Source organism: Humulus lupulus, chromosome 7 (genome assembly GCF_963169125.1).
Source record: "Humulus lupulus chromosome 7, drHumLupu1.1, whole genome shotgun sequence".
Taxonomy (NCBI): Eukaryota; Viridiplantae; Streptophyta; class Magnoliopsida; order Rosales; family Cannabaceae; genus Humulus; species Humulus lupulus.
The window spans coordinates 196,336,989-196,358,549 of record NC_084799.1 but is presented as its reverse complement, the minus strand read 5'-3'; the positions used below and the strand labels follow the sequence as shown (position 1 = coordinate 196,358,549).

The 21,561-nt window shown below is 34.4% G+C and overlaps 1 protein-coding gene across 1 annotated transcript; it reads left to right on the top strand.

Annotated features, from left to right (window-relative positions):
• The first annotated feature begins 1,133 nt into the window (after positions 1-1,133).
• LOC133789063 (uncharacterized) lies at positions 1,134-5,349 on the top strand. Its single transcript, XM_062226780.1, has 4 exons — positions 1,134-1,269; positions 2,836-3,623; positions 3,856-3,938; positions 5,019-5,349. The coding sequence occupies exons 1-2, from the start codon at positions 1,180-1,182 to the stop codon at positions 3,556-3,558; spliced, it is 813 nt and encodes a 270-aa protein (XP_062082764.1). The 5' UTR covers positions 1,134-1,179; the 3' UTR covers positions 3,559-3,623; positions 3,856-3,938; positions 5,019-5,349.
• Positions 5,350-21,561: the final 16,212 nt, after the last annotated feature.

Below are 21,561 nucleotides of genomic sequence, written 5' to 3'. Positions count from 1 at the left end.
TCCCATCACAAAACCACCATTTAGTATTTTTTTTTCCCTTAAGGGCCGCGACCCTACATGGACCATGCCGCGGCGCGCCTCCCTGACAGAGCCTCCACCACCTTCTTCAAGCTAGGGCCGCGGCGCCCAAGAACAGGGCCGCGGCCCAACTTCGCACCAGCCATTTTTCTTCGTTTTTCCACCTCTAAAACCTTCCAAGAACCCATCTAAACATCTCCAAATCATCAAATAAATATTACCAAACTTCTCAATGGTCCAAAACCACCAAAACCTGAAGCTCAAACCAACCAAAAACTCAACAATTCACAAAGTCCAATCTTAAGCTTAAAGACTTAAGAAACTCAAAACTTAACTAACAAAAACAGAGCACACCTTAAATTCATAATTGAAACTCACCTCAAACACGGTTTTGAATCCCCTTTAATGGCTGTGACAAGTTCCCTAGCTTCCCCCTTTGATCTCCAAGCCTAACTCCTCAAGGTGGCTCTCAAAATTCAAAGAAAAGGGTGATGGAAAGTTTGTACGGGAAGGAAGGGAGAAGGATAAAGATTGGCTCTGTTTTGGTTCTGTTTTTCCACAGCCTTCTAATTGATACTTATCCCATGCCAAAAGACCTAAGTACCCCTAGGTCAAATAAACCCCTCTAAAAGCTTCCGAGGGTAAAACCGTCCTTTCCCGTTTATCTCGTTAATTATAATTAACGCTCTCTAATTCCCGCTATTCTCAATATCCTCAAATTCCAATAATTCATATCCCGTTACCCTAAAATCCCCGGTAACGCTCTAATCATTAAATTCACCCCGAGACTCACCCCGAGCCCCGAACTTAAACCCGTTATGACTAGACCGAACACTTACATCTCATGATCGTCTTATGTCGATAGCTCGAACCAATCCACCTTATAATGTGGCTATATTAATTAATCACAACCATGCACCCAAAATATACAATTACGCCCACAGTGGCCAAATTACCAAATTACCCTCATAATTAACATATGAGCCCATATGCATGCATTCACCATCATATAATAATATAATTCACGTAAACATGCATATAATCATTAAATACTATAAGAAATCAATTATGGCTCTCCCGGCCTCCTAATCAAGGTCCTAAACCTTATTAGGAAATTTGGGGCATTACAGTCCTAAATTGAAGGTATTTAGCAGCAATTCTATGGCTACAAGGACATATACTATTAATGACAAAAAGCATGAAGAAATGGAGTTGGTGATGGCTAGACAAAGTCCGTTCAAAGATAATAAGGTATTCATTTTCTTTGACCTACTAATCATCTACTTATTAATATTATGATGCTTACATGGTTAAAGAAAGTAGGTACGGTAATTTTAATTTCATAACACAACTTCTCCATTCTATACTATTTAATGATAAAAACTACACTACAGTATTATAATGGGTTGGCTAGCTATGTCAGTGGCATAATTCTTTTTAGTACATTATTATCTATTTTTCTAGTATCTTATCATATAACCAGGAGTTAGTATAATAAATAAAGGAACTAAAAATATTTTTAATAAAATTTATGCTAATTTATATATCAAATATTTAAATGTATACATTTTTTTTTATTCAAATAACGTGCAATGCACATTTGCTTAGTTTTATTTATAGTATTTATTAATTAAATTTGTATCATTGTCATATAAATTTCAAATAAATAAACAATATTATGTATTAAAGAATGATATAAACATACTAAATGAAAAATTAAACCAAAAACTATTTATAAATTTTTTAAATATACATATATATAATATGATAGCTTTTTTAAACATAAATGATAATTTTTAATATAAGTTAAAATTATGCATTATATATTATTATAATGATATTTTATAATATTTAATTTTTTATTGATATAAGTATTAAACATCTGATTTTATATTAAATATTATTATAATAATAATATTTTATAATATTTGAATTCATATTATTATAATGATATTTTAAATTATTTAAATTTATATTGATATATATTAAATATCTAATTTTGTATTAAATATTATTATTTTATAATAATAATATTTTATAATATTTGAATTCATATTAATATAATTAGTAAAAAATTAAAATTATATGTTATTATCATTATAATAATATTTTATAACATTTACATTTATAATAATATAATTATTAAATATGTAGTTTTCTATAATGATATTTTATAATTCCTGAATTTGAATTTATATTAATATAATTAATATATATGTAGTTTTATATTAATTATTATTATAATAATGATATTTTATAATATTTAAATTTATATTAATATAATTAATAAATATGTATTTTTAAATTAGTTTTAATGGTATAATTTGTTAAATATTTAGAATACTCAGTTAAAATTAACAAAACAAAGAGTTAAAAAACAAAAAATTTTGGTATCTACGTACTTTTTATTTATAAGAGATTAATTATTTTAAAAAAATACATAGTAAAAAAAAAGTTATGGGGCTGTAGCTACCCAAGTCCTTCTAGCTCCGTCAGTGCCTATATATGATTAATTTTATTAAATAATTTAATTTACATAAAAAAATCTTTATTGCAACAAAACGAAAAAGTGCAACAAAAAAAAAAGGTTTTCTATAAAAAAAAATTTATATTGTGAAGTTATATTTCAAAAGAAATATTAGTCCTTGTTATTTGTAATTTTTCTTAATTTAAATTTACATATTCAAAATACTAAGATAACAAATCTTGTTGGCGATTGCAAGCATATATCCTGAATTGAATTATTGTACTTTATAACTGTTTTCCCAAATTAATTAATTTGTTTAATACATTATTAATCATTTTTTCGTTTTGTAGGTCATTTTCCCTAACCTAAAATATTTGTACACTGATTGGAGTGAAGCAATAGAGGAGATATTTGACATGAGTCAACTTGGAGATGGTGAGACTTATGACCTGGTAAACACGAGTTTAAAGACACTGCATATTTACAATGCTCATATGATGAATCATCTGTTTGGAGACCCAGAATATGCTCAACCATCAAATTCTTTTGTCTTTCAAAACTTAGAATCTCTGTATGTTCGGGAATGTAGCAGATTACAGAGCTTTGCGCCATCATTTATGTCTTTCCACAAATTGAAAACTCTTAAAGTATCAGGATGCCATGGGCTGACGTATCTGTTCGCCTCCTCAACCGCAGCAACTCTGGTACATCTCAGAGTAATGAGCATAATTGATTGCAAACGAATGAGGGAGATTATTAATAGAGATTATTATAAGGAATGTCAAATAGTAGAAAGTGAACACCATGAGTTTGTTTTCCAGAGATTGGAGGAATTAGAGCTTCATGATTTACCCAGTCTTGAAAGCTTCTACTCAGGAAATAAAGTTGTGAGTTTTCCAAAATTGGAAAAAATATCTCTGAAGGGATGCCATAAGATGAGGAGATTTTCACATGGAAATATATGTACCTCCACACTAGTCAACACAATCAAGGCTGGAGGTGTAAACATTTGGGAGGGAGATATTAATACAACCCTCACAAAAATTTGGGAGAAAAATGTTATACAACCCTAACAAAAGATTGGGAAGATGATTCTAATTTTTGATTAGATTTACAGCATTTATTCGCTCAAGAAATGGTAACCTAATTTATTCATTATATATCTATGTTTTCACTTTTTATTACTGTTCTGGATAAAAAAAAGTTGTTAAATTTTTCCATTTTGAGTTGAAACTAGTTAGTTCTCAATGATTGGCACACAATTTTATTACATAGAAACTTTGAGCTTTATCAAATTCAACCTGTGAAAGATAGTAGTTTGTATTTTGTCTTTGTATGTGTGATTCAGTTAATGATCTTAATCTGTTTAGGATGATCAGTGAAGAGGATGCTTAATGATTATCTTTTGTGCCTGTGGAACCTACCAAGAATAAAGCTTTCTTTGAAGCACATGGTGAGATTACCATCTTCCTTACTAATCCTACCTTTTATTCTACTCTGAATACAAATGATTACAATTTATGCTATTTATTGCTGTTAATATAATCCTATGAATTATTGCATAGAAGATTATACTAAAAGTGTCCTTTGTTTTATTCTTAAGTAAGTTTCTAAGATATTCGTAGTTTTCTCTAAGATATAATTTGTCAATTGTATAAGCGATCTGTTATTTGGGTTTATCAATCTTATTGAATTTAGTACAATATGAATCCATGGTTTTGGATTGAAGCTTTAGTGGTAGTCCTTGAAGTTTAAACATTTTGATTTGGTTTGTTTGAGGTTGATTTGCTTTTCATATATATGATAAGTGCATATATTGCTTTTGGAGCTGAAGATCATATAATGATTAAAGTAAATTTATTTAAGTTTATTACAAAAGATACTTTCAAAATATAATGTGTTTTGAATTCAGAAATGATTGTCTCATGGTTTCTGATCAATTACTTTTCTTATTTGGTGAGGGAATAATTGAAATGGGAAATATTATGTTCATTAGAGAAACCAGGTTATTTTTTAAGGTAATGTTGATTAATTTTCACTTAAACCATCTTGTGTTGTTCAATGTATATTTGAGAATGGATTTTTATTCTGATATCTTGAGCAGGTGCATTTAAGAGGATGAAAAATTTCTAATTCTAATTCTAATAAAAATTTCTAATTTTTATTCTGATAGTTCAAACTTTCTTTGTAGACCTCAGCAAGTCTAACTTGGTAATTCTTCTGGTTTTTCTTCCCATTTTAAATAGAAAATCATAGAAGATATGATATGTGAGTACTAAATTATTATGATTGAAGGAAATATTTGAAACCCATCCATTTGGTAGGATTTTTAGATTACCCTTCATAATGTAAATTGATTCCCACTAAATTAACATTTCTAATAAGTTTGAAAAAAAGATAAATCTCATATCAAACATAGGAATATTGAAGATTACCTTGTCCAAGCAAAGATTAGGCCACACTAAACATTTCTTTATATATTTGTCTCTTATTAAATAACTAGTAATAAGTTTCAATAATTTTGTTTCAGCAGCTTGTTGAAGATTTGGAAACACAGTGCTTAAAAGGAACTTTGCAATTTGGCAACCTGTCCATACTTTGTTTGTTAGTAGTCACATATATAGAAGTCACAAATGGAAGACTCAAAGGAGGAAATTGATGAACACTTTTTAACATTACTGTTGATGATTTGTTGATCAATCTAGGCTTTGTGAAACTGGTTTCTCATACAATAATTGTCTGGCCTTTTCTATTATTCAAGTTGTGGGGATTTGTTTCATTGTCCATTGTTCAGAATGTATGTTCATTCATTAACAATTTACTTAGGTTAGCCCTTGACATGTGATATGCTGGTTACCTCAGTAGTTGTTGATTTTTATTATGCTTTTACTCTAGTTTATCTTCTAATATTTCTTAAAATTGAAGGCAATACTACTAGAAATTAATAGAAAATATCAAGATAGATAAGGCCTAGAATCTTTAGATAATATGGGAAACACAATTGAAGGAAAATTGTCTCATTTATGCTACTCATGTTTGATGCAGATGGGAGAAAGATAAACTTCAAGCACAGAAAAAGTAACAAGGAAGAAAAGAAATAATTTACCACAAATAAAAATCTATTTCACTTCAAATATCAATATTATATACTCTCAAACTCTTTGAATCTCTCTACTCAAAACTCACTCTCACATTCTTTGTACTTCAAACTCACTATTCTCTTAAAAATCCACTTCTACACTCTACAAAATTATAGAGTTACACTCACTTACACACACAAAATACATACTTATAGAGTTATACAACTTGGACAACAAGAAACTCTAAAACTTTGCCAACAAGACTCCTTTTACACAACTTAATAATTACTCAAAATTAAAACTATGCATTATATAAACCATAATCAATTAATTTTACTCAATACTCAACAATCTCTAAACTTACTCAAATTCTCTAAAACCAAACCATCAATAAGAGTAAATATGCATTGACTCTCATCGAACTTCACTTGAGCTAGTTGGACTCTTCACCATCTTGTTACATTCTTTAACTATGACAATATTAGATGATTGGTGGACCCAAAATGAGTATGTTTTAAATATGTAGATCGCAAGCGCACGAATCATATATATAGTATAGAGTTCGTGTAAGCAAAGATGTCGAACCCAAATGAGTTGTCTAAAATAAAAAAGAAACTATTTTAAACCAAAATTAAATAAATTAAAACCTAGCTCCAAAGATTGATAAGATTTAATGTCATGAACATAAAATAAACGATTGAAAATAAAACTATCTAAGAGAAGAAAAATAAACCAAAAGGGATTTGTAAATAAGTTGTAAAAAAAATTATTAAGATACTAGAATCCACAAAATGTAAGTTTAATAATATTTATTAGTATATTGATTCCCAAGTTTTAGTGATAGTTAAAATAAATCAAACTATCATTTTCCAAATAGATTTATAATTTAAGCACAAATTATTTCTAAAAATATAGGATTTTCTTCATTTAAAAAAAAATATATAGTTTCAAAGTATTTAATGTGAATCAACCTAATGAAACAACAAAAAATCAAATAACATTATTTATAAGGAAAAACATAATATTTTTGTTCTAAGTATTTGATGTGTACAATTTAATGACGCATCTTATACAAAGAATATTATGTTTTGCAAAATGAAGAACAAAATGTAATATTATCTAACAATCTAAAATACAAGATATTAAAGATGAAAGACATATATGAAGAAGAAAAATTAACACTTTGTTGCATTACAAGGGAAATCAACATACAACAATAAATATTATCTAGTTACAAGTTGTTTTATCATTATCTTAATAATTTTATGAAAAAAATTAGAAGCACATAACTAGAATCCAAAATATATTACAAATGAAATGCATACTTGGCACAAAATGATCTTCCAAAAGGAAGAAAGAAAATGTAGAGAGAAAGTGTAGAAAAGATGATAGTAACCAAAAATTAAGCATCCAAAAATAGTCTTGAAATTCCCTATTTATAGACAAAATAAGAGTATTAAAATAATCAATTTAAACTAATTAAATTGATTAAATTAACTAAATAAAGTAAATATGGCATGTATAGGTAAATTTTAAGATGTAATGATGAATTTTTGTGGTAAAATATGTAGAAAAATTGAGTAAAGAATGCATTTGTGGGACAAGGGGCAAGGAGACATTTGTGGACTCAATAGGAGAGAAGGTGGCTGGGCATGGGGTGCAGGCGGCTGGGCCTTGGGTTGGGCAACTGGGACATGGGCTGGCCTTGGGCTGGCTGAGGCGTGGGCCTGTTGCAAGGGGAGATGGAGCTAGTGGAGGACTAGCCTCTAGGAGCTGGGCTGAGTGGAGCAGTAGGGGAGCTTTGGATTGGCCTGGTGGCTAGGCTGTGGGCTTCTCCTTTCAACAATATTATAAATCCTCAATCTTTTGGGCTTTTGCTTTTCAAAAATGTCAATTTTCCAATTCTCTTTTTAGCTTTAATTCTTTTATTTTCTCTTCTTTTCAAAATGCCAAAATGTAACATAATTCCTACAAAAATAAATCAAATTAAATATAAACTAAATATTTTCAATTGTAAAATTTATTCCATTAATTTCTTGAAAATATTAATTAAGACTTAATTTAATTTGATATTTAAGATCAATAAATGTGCATTTTTGACCACTAATCACACAACACTAATTCAAATAATTAAACTACAACATTCTACAACAAAATAAATATAAAAATACACAAAATTCTATAAAAATAAAAAAACCTAATAAATTCAAAATGACTCAAAAACTTAACAAATTAATTAAAAATTTAAGAACTTAGAGGCAATTAGCTTACAAATGTGGTAAAATAACTCTATTTTGTAGAGTTATCAATGATAGTCTTTTATAACTTGGCTCCACCATCATAACTCCACCTCAACTAGTCTTTCTAGCTAGTTTATACAAATTTCGCTATTTTTGACCCTTCATGACTACCAATTCACCTTTCTTAATAGTCACTACACCATCTTTTGTAGAATAGTCACATTCTATAGTGTCTAAGGCTCTTAGAGAAATTAAGCTCCTCCTCAACATAGAAACATGACTATCCTATTGTATTTATATATATGTACATATGTTTGTTGAAATTAACTACACTTCTATGTTATTCATAATAAAATAAGTTTGGGGGAGTGTGTTAGCCCAAGATTGGCTCCCAGAAGGGGGTGAATTGAGACTTTAAAACTCAACTATCTATTCTTTAGCAACTTAGTGAAACTTTCATGCAATAAAAGAGAGAACCAATGTAAATAATCAAGTAAGCACAAATTTAAAGGAGTTTAAGGTTATAGGGATGCAAACTCTCTTTATACAAGGTTCGGTGGAACTAAAGACACCTACGTCCTTGATCTTCAAAGCTAAGTCTAGCTTTAAGTCTTAGTAATGAGCTAAGTTAAAGGACTTGACTAATCCTTTTACAATAAGGGAATTTTCACCAAGGTGTACCTAAATCTCTTACATATATTGTTTGTTCAGTGTCAATCTCACCGACGTCGGGTTGTGTTTCCGGTGCCAACTTCACCTATGTCGAGTTGTTGTGAATCCGGTGCCAACCTCACCTCTCTTGCGGATTGCTGAAGTGTCAATCTCACTTTACAAAGATAGATGGAAAAGATGAAGTACAATGGTTTTCACTCTCTCTTAGGATGATAAATACTAGTTGAGAACCTAGAGAGAGATGAACACACTTACAAATAAATCCTTACAATTTTAGCTCAAGTGTGTGAAAAGTGTTTTGGAATGATTTACATAGGGTAAGATCTTACAACACTTTCTCTAGCTTAATACTTTGATATAAAACTGGCATTGGGTGTATATTAAGTCTAGAAGTGAGTCTATTTATAGAGGGACGCAAAATAGAGTCGTTGGGGGCCTTATGGAGCTTTCTGACTTCAGTTGGGCGAGTAATCGGTTGACTGGCCAAAATAGTCGTTTATGACCGTTGAAAACGCACTCAGAAAAGAAAATGGGCCCTATCTGTGACAATTCAGTTGACCGACATGCATAGGTTTGTTGACCGGCCTTTGTAATTTCTAGGTCGGAACTATTTCTGCTTTAGTAACAAATTCTGAGTTTTTTTTGTTACAAATTTGTTACTTTCTGGTTACAAAAATGCCACTTTTTCTTTATTATTTGAGTAAACTTGTTTCCAACAAGATAAACGCTTTTGCTACAAAATCTACAATGGTTAGTGACATCATAATTAAATATTGTATATCAACAGAACAAGGTGATGACGAGTTTGAGTAACCAATCTCCCCCTTTTTGATGATAGCAAATATTTGATTATTTGAAGGGAATAAAATTAACTTTAAACAAGTAAGTAAACATATGCTCCCCATCAAATTATGCTCATAAAGATTAATTTTATTTCTTATACTTTCCCCCTTAATCAAATAATAAAACAATCTTACCTTTAAAGCAACATGATTAAGTTTGTCCAAATAATGTTTTCCTTTTCTCCCACTTTAATATCATCAAAAAGCATTGGGAGGGTAATCAAGCTTGGAAGTGCTATATAACTATATGCATGTTAATGACATTAGAAAAATAGTTCTATAAGTCAAATATTCTAGCAAATTCAAATAATCAAAGCAAGTCCAATTAATCCATTGAAAGTTTGATTTTGAGTTAAGCACAGATGTAATAATTTTGAGTATAGCATAAGTGTAAAACATATGTTAGGACTCAATTTAATATGCACATGCATGAAAAATATTATAATTTGTATGAATATACATTTGAAAAATATTCTCTGTCTCCAGGTCTAAGCTTCAACCTGCATCTTATCAAAGCTTACAATTTAAAATTAGTATTAAGGCAACTAATCTGCATATTCCATGTAACATTGAGCCTACACTTGATTTGACCAAGTGAGTTAAAATATGCCCTTCGAGCTAATCATCACTTAGCTGGAATTTTAGGGTAGATACAACAAATAATAATGGTTATCTACCATTTAGTCACAATATATAAATTTTTCATGACTAAATACTATTTTTAATCGCAACAAAAAATTGATTTTAAACAAAATGTAATATTTAGCTATAAATTATTACGATTTTAGTTTTTATCACAACCTAATAATAAAATTTGTTGCGACTAAAACAAATTATAATTTTTATGATTGATACTTTTATAAGTGACGGATTTGTTGGTGACAATAAAAGATATGATAATAATTTTTATGTAATGGAACACAATGACTAATAATTTTTATATCACATTTGGCTAAAAAAAACATGAAGAAGAGAAGAGATGTGGATCACTGTCTTCTCAAGAACAACTATTAATGAGTCCTATATATTTTATTTTAAAGAAAAAAAAAGTTGAAAGGAGAGGTCAATTAAGCAAAAAAGTCTTCATCATAGATGCACACATAGGGGGCTCAAAGAAAAACATATGGCCTCCATCTGCAACCTCGTGATATTTCATCCATGGCAGTTTCTCAGAAAGAAATCGGCCAATTTTGTAAGGAATGATCTTATCTTGATAACCTTGCCAAAAGTGGACAGAACCCTCATTGTTGGGAAATGGATTGGCAATGTCTAATGGATCAAACTCCCATTTTCCATAAGTCACCATCAAGTCTCGGAAAACCGAATCATAAGCACCTTGTTGTTCAATCTTCCCCTGAATTATATATTTACAAAATAATAATGATTAGTTGGTTTTCATATTTAGTTAATTGGTACATTTATGTCTTGGAAGAATACTAGTCAAAGTAGGGTTTAGGGTATATAGGCCGATTGGTAGTGAATCCAAATTCAACTTTATGATTTCTAAAACTTAAAAATGGTAGGGCCCATGTGAATATTTGATTGATTGTTTGTTTTCAAATTCTCGATCCAAATACTAATTCTAATTTTAAGCTGCAAAATAGAAAACAGTATTTTCAAATTCTCTACCAATCACATATTCAGTTTTTTAAAATTCAAAAACAGTTTACGGATTCTGAACCAATCACATTTTCAAAAACTTGTTTTAAGACTATAAATTCATATTTTCTTTTTAGAAACACACTTTTTGAAAATACAGTTTTCCAATCACGAACCAAATAGGGTTTAGGATCTAAAGCCCAGAAAAATTCTAACTAGAAAAAAATAATATTATGGTAGTCACTATGTCTTGGAGGTTTCAAAGATTGTGTAACGCCCTACTTCCTTAGAGCCGTTACTAAGTGCGTTTAAAAACGTGCTTTCATCTCGCTAATCGAGGTTTTAGATCAATCAGTGTAATTAAGCTATAAACAGAGGAAAAACCTTAGAAATATTAATTTTCATAGAAAATCATAAAAGGTTTACACTTGGGATCCCAAAATACAGTTTAGAAATGTTTACAACATATTAATTAAACCAAGTCGACTAGACGACAAAACCAGAGTTTATTTACAAGCATCTCCCAAAATCCTCTGGCCGTGGCGGCCAGGTTGGCCAAACATGTACACGCTGCCTCACGCCTGCTGTACTCATGGTTGGTTGATCACCTCTGTACCCTTTACCTGCACCACAGAGCATCTGTGAGCCGAAGCCCAGCAAGAGTACCCACAAGCAGATAACATATGCAACACATATATATATCAAACATATAAACATGCCACCAATGGCTAAACACGTACGACCTAGCCGTCCCAGGCATTTACCAAGCCATGGGTTCGCGGACCATGCCGTGAGGATATCCCAGGTATCCTTCTGGGGACTTGCCCTGGCAACTTGCACTCCACGTGCTCAGCGCTGCTCCTGGCCCCTTGCCGTTCTCGGCCTTGCACTCAACGTGCCCAACGCCGTTCCTGGCCCTTCGCCGTTCTCGGTCTACACCGTTCCCGGCTCAAGCCGACCATTCACATCATAATTCACATAGCATAACAAGCAAGTATAGAATTCTAGCATAATCAGATAAAGGGCTACGACCCGCAGTTCTAACATATTGGGCTCGACCCTGCATACTAATCCATTCAATCACACTGGGCTCAGCCCTGCATATCAGTTCATTCAAACACATTGGGCTCAGCCCTGCATACAAGCTCTATGGGAACAAGGGTTCTCTTACCTGAGTTTTGAGCTTTCTGAGCACCGATGCCCAAGCACAGTCCTTCAACGTGAGCCTCGCTGAGACCCTAGTCACAACACATTAACAATGTCCATCCATCAAATTATAATCCAACAAATAACTTAGAGCCATAACCCTAACCTCTGGGTCCTTGAATTCTATCAATCTAGGTGATATAATCCATCCCGAGCCTTAACCATTGAATTCTCAAGCCTAAACACCCTTAGAAATGAAAACTGGCACTAAGGGTCGCGGCCCCACCCTCAAGAGCCGCGGCTAGCCTCAAAACAGAGGCTAGCACCACACTGACCCCCACATGAGCCGCGACGCGCATGAACCTTCTCGGCCTCCCATGGCCGCGCGCGCACACGGGTCGCAGCGCACTCCTCCAAGGGCCGCGACGCTCCTCACCGAACCCATAATTCTTCATCAATTTCCTACCTTTTCTTCAAGCCAATCCTCACCAAAACTCACCTATCTAACCCAGATATTAAACACATATACTCCAGCTCAATAATAACTCAGTAACAACATCAAAACCCATTAGAATCCACCCCAAAACTCAACTAGACCACACAAGAACAAATCACACTTGCTAGCATGCATATTCTAATAACCAGCTGCAACTTTAGACTTATCCACCATAATCAAAACTTACCTCTTGCTAAATTGAGCCTTAGAACCAGTTCCCCCTATGCTTCAATCTTCAAGCTTCAAGTTCCCTTATATTTCCCCAGCTGAAATCCCTTAGCTTTAGATTAGTTTTCCTTAAGTTTCCCCTTGGGTTTGCCTTAGTGAGTGAGAGAGTGAAGAAGAAGAGAGCTATCTCAGCCAAGGGAGAGTGTATAAGTCGGTTTCCCCAAGGTTCTAATTAATTCCTCTTTTGTTTTATTCAGCTTAAGTCTTTGTGGTTACCTCAAGGCTCGGGGTACCAAAACGTCCTCGAGGGAAAAATGGTAAACTTCCGTAAACTCTTGCTAGAAAGAAATTCTTCCCGGATTTGTAAGGTATGCCTCGTAAAACTTATGATCATTGCTTACCTGAAAAAAACATAGATTTTCTTTTCATACACATCCACCATCTAGAAGATCAAATGTTATTGATTTGATTCCCACCGATCTCTGTAATATGAAAACTAGAACTCTTGGATGTGCACTTTATTTTGATACATTTATTGATGACCACTCTAGAAAAGTTTGGGTTTTTGCTTTGAAATCTAAAACCAGGTGCTTGATGTCTTCAAAGAACTTCATGCCAGAATTGAAAGAGAAATTGGAAGAAAGTTAAAGTGTCTTTGAGCAGATAATGGTGGTGAGTACATGGGTCCATTTGAAAGTATTACAGACTCCATGGTATCAGACTTGAGAAGACTATTCTAAAATTAACTCCCTAACATAACGGTGCGACAGAAAGAATGAGCACAACCATTGAAGAAATGATTAGGTGCATGCTTTCTCGTGACAGGCTACCTAAATCTTTTTAGGGGGAGGCTATGAAACTGTAGTTGATTGGATTAACCTTTCTTTTTTAGTTCCTTTGAACGACGATGTACCAGAGAGAGTATGCAAATGGAAAGATGTTTCATATGATCATTTGAGAGTCTTTGGCTGCAGAGAATTTGTTCATATTCCCAAAGATGAGAGGGACAAGCTTGATGATAAGGCAAACCTGTGTATTTTCTTTGGGTATGGTCATGAATAGTTTAGGTATAGATTGTGGGATCTAGTGAAGAAGAAGATAATTAGAAGCAAAGATGTGGTGTTTCTTTCAAATAGAATGTTTAAAGATTGTGACAAAGTTCAGAAACATAAATACCCTATTGATAGTCCTGTGAGTACTAGCTCAATTCCTCCACCTATATTACACGGTGAACATGGGGGAGATGAGCAGGAAAACCATGTAGAGCACGCCAATGAAGAGGCAAATGAACAAGAAGATCGTGATGAGAATTTTAATGAACATATTCCTATAGTTGATGATGATGAGACAACTAATGAACATGTTGAACAAAAACCTCATCTGCTACCAATTGAGAGTTCAGTGATAAGATCCACAAAAGAGTCTAACCCATCTTCAAGATTTACTCCTTGTGAGTATGTGATGCTTACTTATGGGAGAGAACCAAAAACCTACTAAGAAGTTTTTCTACATGTGCACAAGAGTGAGTGGGTTAGAGCCATGCAAGAGGTATTGAGATCCTTGCTGGAGAACCATACAATTGACTTGGTGGAGCTGCTTAAAGGGAAGAAGAGTCTTAAGAACAAATGGGTTTACAGGTTGAAGACTAAAAAACATAGCTCATAATAAAGGCACAAGGGACAATTTGTTATGAAAGGATTTGGTTAAAGGAAACGTATCCACTTTGAAGAATTATTTTCTTCTGTTGTGAAAATGTCCTTACTCAGAATTATTTTTGGTTTAGCTGCTCATTTGAATTTAGAATTAGAACACTATGATGTGAAAACAACATTTCCTCATGGTGATTTAGAAGAAGAAATTTACATGGACCACCCAAAGGGTTTTAAAGTCAAAGAAAAGGAGAATCTTGTGTGCAAGCTTAGAAAAAGCTTATATGGACTCAAAGAGGCACCTAGACTATGATGCAAGTAGTTTGATTCCGTCATGTTGAGCCATGGGTATTACAGAACTAGTTCTAATCATTGTGTGTTTACAAAGAAGTGTTAAGTGGATGATTTTATTATTCTCATGATTTATGTTGATGCCATGAAATTTTTTGGCCATGATGCTAGAAAAATTGAAAAGCTAAAAGGAGAGTTGGGCAAGTCTTTTGCTATAAAAGACACATGATCGATGAAACAAATACTTGGTATGAAAATTTACAGTAACATGAAGAATGGGAAACTTTGGCTATCTCAAAAGACTTATATTGAAAAGGTTCTTGAAAGATTCAACATGATCAAAGCTAAAACTGTTAGTTCTCTACTTGTACGTCGTTTTTAGCTTAGTTCCAAGCAATGTACTACAAGTGAGAAAGATAAAAAAATTATCAAAGTGCCTTACTCGTCTGTGGTTAGGGAGATGATTTCGCCTCATAATGAGATGATATGAAAATTTTACCATTCTAGAACTTATTTTGAAAACTAATTGAGGCGAAATCATAGGTTTCATAAAATTAGGGAGATGATTTAGGCCATTTTTGAATTGTTTGAGCCTTTGAAGCCAACCTTGATGAATTTGTATCCATAGTTACTCTTTTTGAGCCTAATAATTGTATATTTTTCTTTGTTTACCCATATGTTATACTTTAGCCTAATCAAAGGAAAACATAAAAATTCTTTCTTTGTCCAAGTTTGCGCCAAAGCATATATATTGAAAATTTAGTTGGAATGTGATGTGAAGATGGGTAAAGAAAGTGAATTGTGATGTTATATGTAATTAAAAAAAAGTGTTCTGTAGAAAGAGGAAGATAGTGACATTCCTGGTGAAAGAAAAAAAGTATTGAATGAAACAAGTTTACGAAAGTGTTAATGTAATATATGCTTCCCTTAAGGGGGGTATTTTGGTAATTTGTCGTGGTTCAAGAGAATTGGTGTAACGCCCTAGTTACCCCAAGACAGTTACTGTGAACTTTGAACTGTGCTCAACTCGCTAATCGAGTTCTTTGGTTAAAAACGTGCATCTATGTGTTATTAAATAGGTTAAGGTGGAAAACCAATCAAAAGGAAATGATATATTTTATTTAAAACATAAAATTGTTCATGGGCCCACAAAAACGTTTACAGGTTATTTAAAATTCAAAACGGTCACTACAGTGTAAATTTACAACCCGCCGACCTAAGCGGCAAAAATAGGGTTAACCCCTAGTCCCTTTGAGAAACTCCTTGGCCGTGGTGGTCAAGCGGCCACATATGTACACATCGCCACCTAAGCTCTCCACTGAAGGCTGGGTGAGCGTTTCTTTCCCTTTACCTGCACCATATAGTACCCATGACCGAAAGCCTAGCAAGAAAACTCAATACTGCATATATATAATATCAGACGATGATCATGATAATAATCCAGGACTTATAGTCCCAAACTGATGAGTCACAGATGTGTAAGTCACTAACATGGGTTCCGCACCCTTTACAAGTGAGTGATCGAGTCACTAGCTTAACAGAATAAGTGACTAGTGAGCGAGTCACCAATGTAAACCAAGTGAGTGACCGTGGAGTCACTACTGTGGGTTCCTGAAGAGTCCAAGAACTTTACTTAGCTAGTTAGATAGTAGCAGCAATAGTAATAGTAGTAGTATTTTTATGACTGTGGATTTTGGTTCAGACCAGGATTTAATTGGACACTCGTAGTAACACTTGTAGATTTTCTAAGTTTAACCTATAGTTTAAAAATATTAATTTTAACCTAAGGTTTGGTTAATATGACTGATATTGATGGTGATATTTATTATATTATAAGGTTTAGATAGACCCAATAAGAAAGTAACACTTGTCATGTGTATGTTTAATGATAATTAAGTATTTTTGAGGAATAAGTTTATTAAGAGTAATATTTGAATATCCTAGGATCTGTCAGCAGCTTTGAAAACGTTAGAGCACTTAGTCAAGGCTGTTTACTCAATTCAAATTAAGCTGAAATTGTGCAATTTCATGTTTAAATATTCAGCGTATGCCGATATATCGCAGCTATAGGGGGCGATATATCGCAGTACAGGATACAAAAAACACGTAACTTCGAACGATCACCTCAACGAGCCTCGGGCATGCTGGCCCAGGCGATATATCGCCTACAAGGGGCGATATATCGGCTCCCTTTGTAACGCCCTGGATAACCAAGACCATTACACTGTGTGTTTAAAATAGTGCAAGACTTGCTAATCAAGTCATTTAAACAAAGTGTGAATTCAATGTCGTCAACATATTAGGAATAAAAGATTTTGGTCTCAAACAGGCTATTTTCATTAAAAATGACAGTTTAATACATGGAAACTCAAAACAGGACTTAGACGCCTTAGTTACAACAAATTCCAAGAGTTACAAATAATTCAAGCCACTCTAATGGCAAAATATACATTTTAGGTTTCCGTCCCTGTACAATTCCTCGACCGTGGCGGCCGAGCAGCTGACAATGTACACCTCGCCCCCAGAGCTCTCCAACTCATGGTTGATTTAGCCTACCCTTGCCTTTACCTGCACCACGTAGCACCCGTGAGCTGAGGCCCAGCAAGAAAGCATGATAACATAGCAAGATCAACTATCAAATATTTCACAATGCACAACCAGGAATTCAGCATTTCATAACATTTATCCAATCAGTGATAACACACAACAGATTAACAGTTTGTCATCCAAACAGCCAACAAATCACGTTCATAACACAATATTCATGATCATAATCAACAGTTTATCACATCATCAAATGATACTCAGGGTCAGCGCCCTTAGTCGCACCCTCTATTAAATACACTGTCTTCGGCTCTCTTGGGCCGCCCCCAGTGTAATACTCACTGACTCCGGCTAGCTTAACCGAGCTCAGTGATAGATAAGCTGCCTCAGCTACTAGTGGCCGAGTCGCGCCCTGTGCGCAAATATTGATTCTGACACTCTTAGGCCGGTTATCGCATGTCCCATGGCATAATAATACCACCTCATGACATGATATACAAGTGTAGGGAGCTCTTAGTCGCATCGTGTCCACATGGTTAAACACATTCACATAACAATGCATACAAACATAGGGAACACTTAGTCCCAACCTAGCCACATAATCAGGTGCAGCTTTCTTACCTTTGGCTTTCAAACGAGCTAGTTATAAGCGGTGTTCCTTGAGCACGATCTGATCCCCGAGCCCTAGCTTAGCAACTAGTCACAACCAAGATAAATGATACCATTAAGAATCTTAAATGAGCTTCTAAACCAAGTTCTAGTCCTCGGAACATTGAACTTCACCAAATATGGTAAAAGGCTCAACCCCGAGCACCCCAGGTTAAATTCCCAAGCCTAAAATCTCAAAATCCCAAAATCCCTTAAGCGTCGCGGCATGGGCCATCCATGCCGCGGCATGGCCCCTGACAGAACCCTCCATGGGCACAAAAACAGGTAAGGGCCGCGGCATTGCTTGGACCATGCCGCGGCCCGCCCTCCTTCCTCAGCGTGCAACAACTTCGAAGGGCCGCGGCTCACCAAGAACCATGCCGCGGCCCGACCCTTCGAACCCAGAAAAAACCACCATTTTCAATCTCTAAACCTCACCTTAAGCCATCCCAAAGCCCCCAACTCAAAACCAATTAATAATAACAACATTAGAATGATTTAGACAACACAACCCAACCTAAAATCCAGTCTAAGACTCACCAAAATCCCAATTCCAAACTCTGAAATTTCAAAGCCACAGAACTCAAAACCAGCCATGAAAACTCTCAAATTCAACCATCAAACTTCAAATTAATCCTTACCTCAGCTGTAGAATCGTTTCTCCAAGAGTCCCCTGACCTATCTTCAAAGTTTCAAGCCTCAATTTCCACCTTAAAAACCAAAATCACAGTTATTTAAAACTCAGCCATTTCTCTAAATTCCTAACCTCAGAAAAAAAAATTCAAAGCTTACCTTGGTTCTATCTCAGTCCTTGAATAGTTCTTGAGCTAATCCTCTAGCTTATTCCCTTCAATTCCCAGAAATTAGCTGGTTTCCCTTTACAAAATCAGAGTTTTTTCTTCCTTAAGATGGAGAGAAAAGGGAGAGAAGGCTGAGAGGTCGGTCTGCATTTTCTATCTAGTATTTTCTAAGTATTTCCAAGTATATCCTTAGGTTGTTAGACTAATCCCAAAGCTTGGGGTACCGGAAACGTCCCCGAGGGCAAAATAGTAAAATTCCCCAGTACTCCCGCCTAAATATTCTAACCTTGAATATATCTCCATATATTTATTTTCATCACCCGATAGTCCAAATCACTACACGATACCTAAAGTACCCCTGACTTGCCCAAAGTCAAGCATTAAGCCCCGTTGTGACCTTCCTGCTGTCTAGCTTCCTAGAATCGCCCCAAGTCACCGGCTGCACATTTATCCACATAATAATGTGGTTCTCACATATTTCACATATATATATATATCTACCTATCCACATAATAATGTGGTCTCAACAATTTCTCACACACAATTACGTTTATGCCTTAACGGCCAAAATTACGATTATGCCCTTACCAGTCGAATAGGGCCCGCATGCTCACCCAATACTCATAAACATGCATTCTCACACTATTGATTCACATAACCTCCAATTATGCCCTCCCGGCACACTAATCAAGGTCCTTAAGCCTTGTTAGTAATTTTGGGTCGTTACACCCTTAGTATATTTTTGAATGTTTTTGAAAACGTTCTCATTTTAATCTTTAACCTCTTAATAAGTCCAGCATCTTTTTGACCGAGTCTTCAGCCTCTGCTGAACGATAATTCAAATATTTTTCACTTAAAAATCCATTATTTTATTCAAGTTAAATGAAGATCTTTTCATTCTTGAACTCTATAAATAGGACCTAGTACCCATCCATTTATTCATTCATCAAGCTAAGTTCAGAGGTTGCAAGCTGCTAGGTTATTTTTGAGAGTGTAAACACTTGGGTTGGGGATTATAAGCTTACCAAAAACTTGGGAAGTAAGGTTTATAACACATTTCGGTTTGAGGTTTAGATCGGTCATAGAAGCAGTCAAGGTATTCCAAACTCTAGTTCATTTTTGGTATTGTTTTCCTTAAGTTCTTATAGTTTTCTACTCAGCACCCTAACTTTATTCTTTATTTTTGGATAGGAATCTAAGATCTTGAACATAAGGTTTTTGGTAAGTATATTCTTGATGGTATAGTTCGTCCATTCTTTTCATTCCTTTTTCTTCAATATACTCACCCTTTCATTGATGGTTTTTAGGAGTGTTCCAAAGTCCCAAACCTGTTCTCATATCCCGGTACTTTTGGTAAGGAAAATAGGATAGGGTTTTATATGTCATGTTATGTATTATCTTATGATTTAAGTGTTATGTATATGTTATATGTTATATTATGTATGTTTGTAGACTTGGGCATATGACTTGTATAACTAACAAGCCCCAATAAATTTATGGGCATATGACTTGCTTAGCTAGCAAGCCCCACAAATATAATGGGCATATGACTTGTTTGGTTTACGGGACCCCAAGTAATAATGACCATTATAGTATATGTGACATATGTTATGATATGTTTTAGTATATGTTGATATGAATTTTATGTATATGATTTATGTGTTAGATTTTCCTTGCTGGGCATTAGGCTCATTCCTTTATGTGTTTATGTGTAGGAAAATAGCTTTGGTGGCGAGAAAGGTTCTTGGAAGCTTGGGGATGTGTATTGAGGCGGAATGGAATCAATGGATCGAGCGTTCGATTCGAGGATGAAGTCTCTTTAAATTTTATATGTATTTTCCGCACTTTATTATGTAATCCATTTTATTTAAAATTATGTTATGTTTTTCTTTTAAAAACAATGGGATCCCATATCCTACTTTAAATTTTATGTTGTTGAACATTTGTTTTACAAGTTTTTAATGAAGTTATGATTATTTCGCTTGTAAGTTTTATTAAAAAAATTAGTGTCTATGTATAGTAGTCATGAATGGTCCAAAGTCTAGAGTAGTTGGGTCATTACAGTTCCGTACCCTAAGCCATGTGACGATGGGGTCACCTGGGCCTTCTGGCCCTGGCTCTGAGTAACTAGTCATAGAACTAGGCAGGCGCTTTTAGTTTTCATCGAACTTGGGGTTGGTCCAGCATTAATGCTCATGATGATTCATTAAATGCAGATGTCGATTAGATCTAATCTTTATCGGCTTGCATTAAACATGCTAAAACCGTCCTTGACTCATAAGTCAATGCCATACGACCAGGCTCAAAACTATTGTCGAACTTGACTAGTAAGTCATAGCTTCACAGCTAGTTCTGACACCATTGCCGATTCTGACTAGTAAGTCAGTGTCATTCACAAGCAAGCAAGATTTTCTTAGCATTTGATATGCAATCCATGTCCACATTTAAACACTCAACATGCCTCAATAATAGCCATGCATGTCACATATGGGGTGCAGTTTTCTTACCTCTGGTTCGAGCGAGAATTAGTAAAAGAAGGACCCTTGAGAACGATCTGTCTTTTAGTTCCTTAGCGGTCACCTAGTCATAACCAATTGGAATCCATTAATAAAGCAAATCAATAAAAGGTTCACAATCTAAAACCTCATTCCCGGGATCAATCCCGCACTCTCGGGACTCCCAATCCACCCAAACGGGGTAAAGGAACCAATCTCCGAGCCCCCAAAGTCATCCCAAACCCCAAAAATAGGTTTTCTAGAAAGTGTACTAGCGCTGGGGCGCTGCTTGGTAGTACTGGGGCGCTGCCCCAAGTCAGAGAGACCCATCTCCCTGCTTTGCCTAGCGCTGGGGCGCCACCTGCAGGACCAGATTTTTTTGGTCTTCTCTTCTGCGACTTCCCCT

What these genes read in the sequence shown, in the direction of transcription:
- LOC133789063 (XM_062226780.1), top strand. Translation starts at nt 1,180, where the DNA reads ATGGCTACAAGGACATATACTATTAATGACAAAAAGCATGAAGAAATG. An exon ending in GTCCGTTCAAAGATAATAAG is followed by an intron (nt 1,270 to 2,835) that starts GTATTCATTTTC and finishes TTCGTTTTGTAG; the next exon opens with GTCATTTTCCCTAACCTAAA.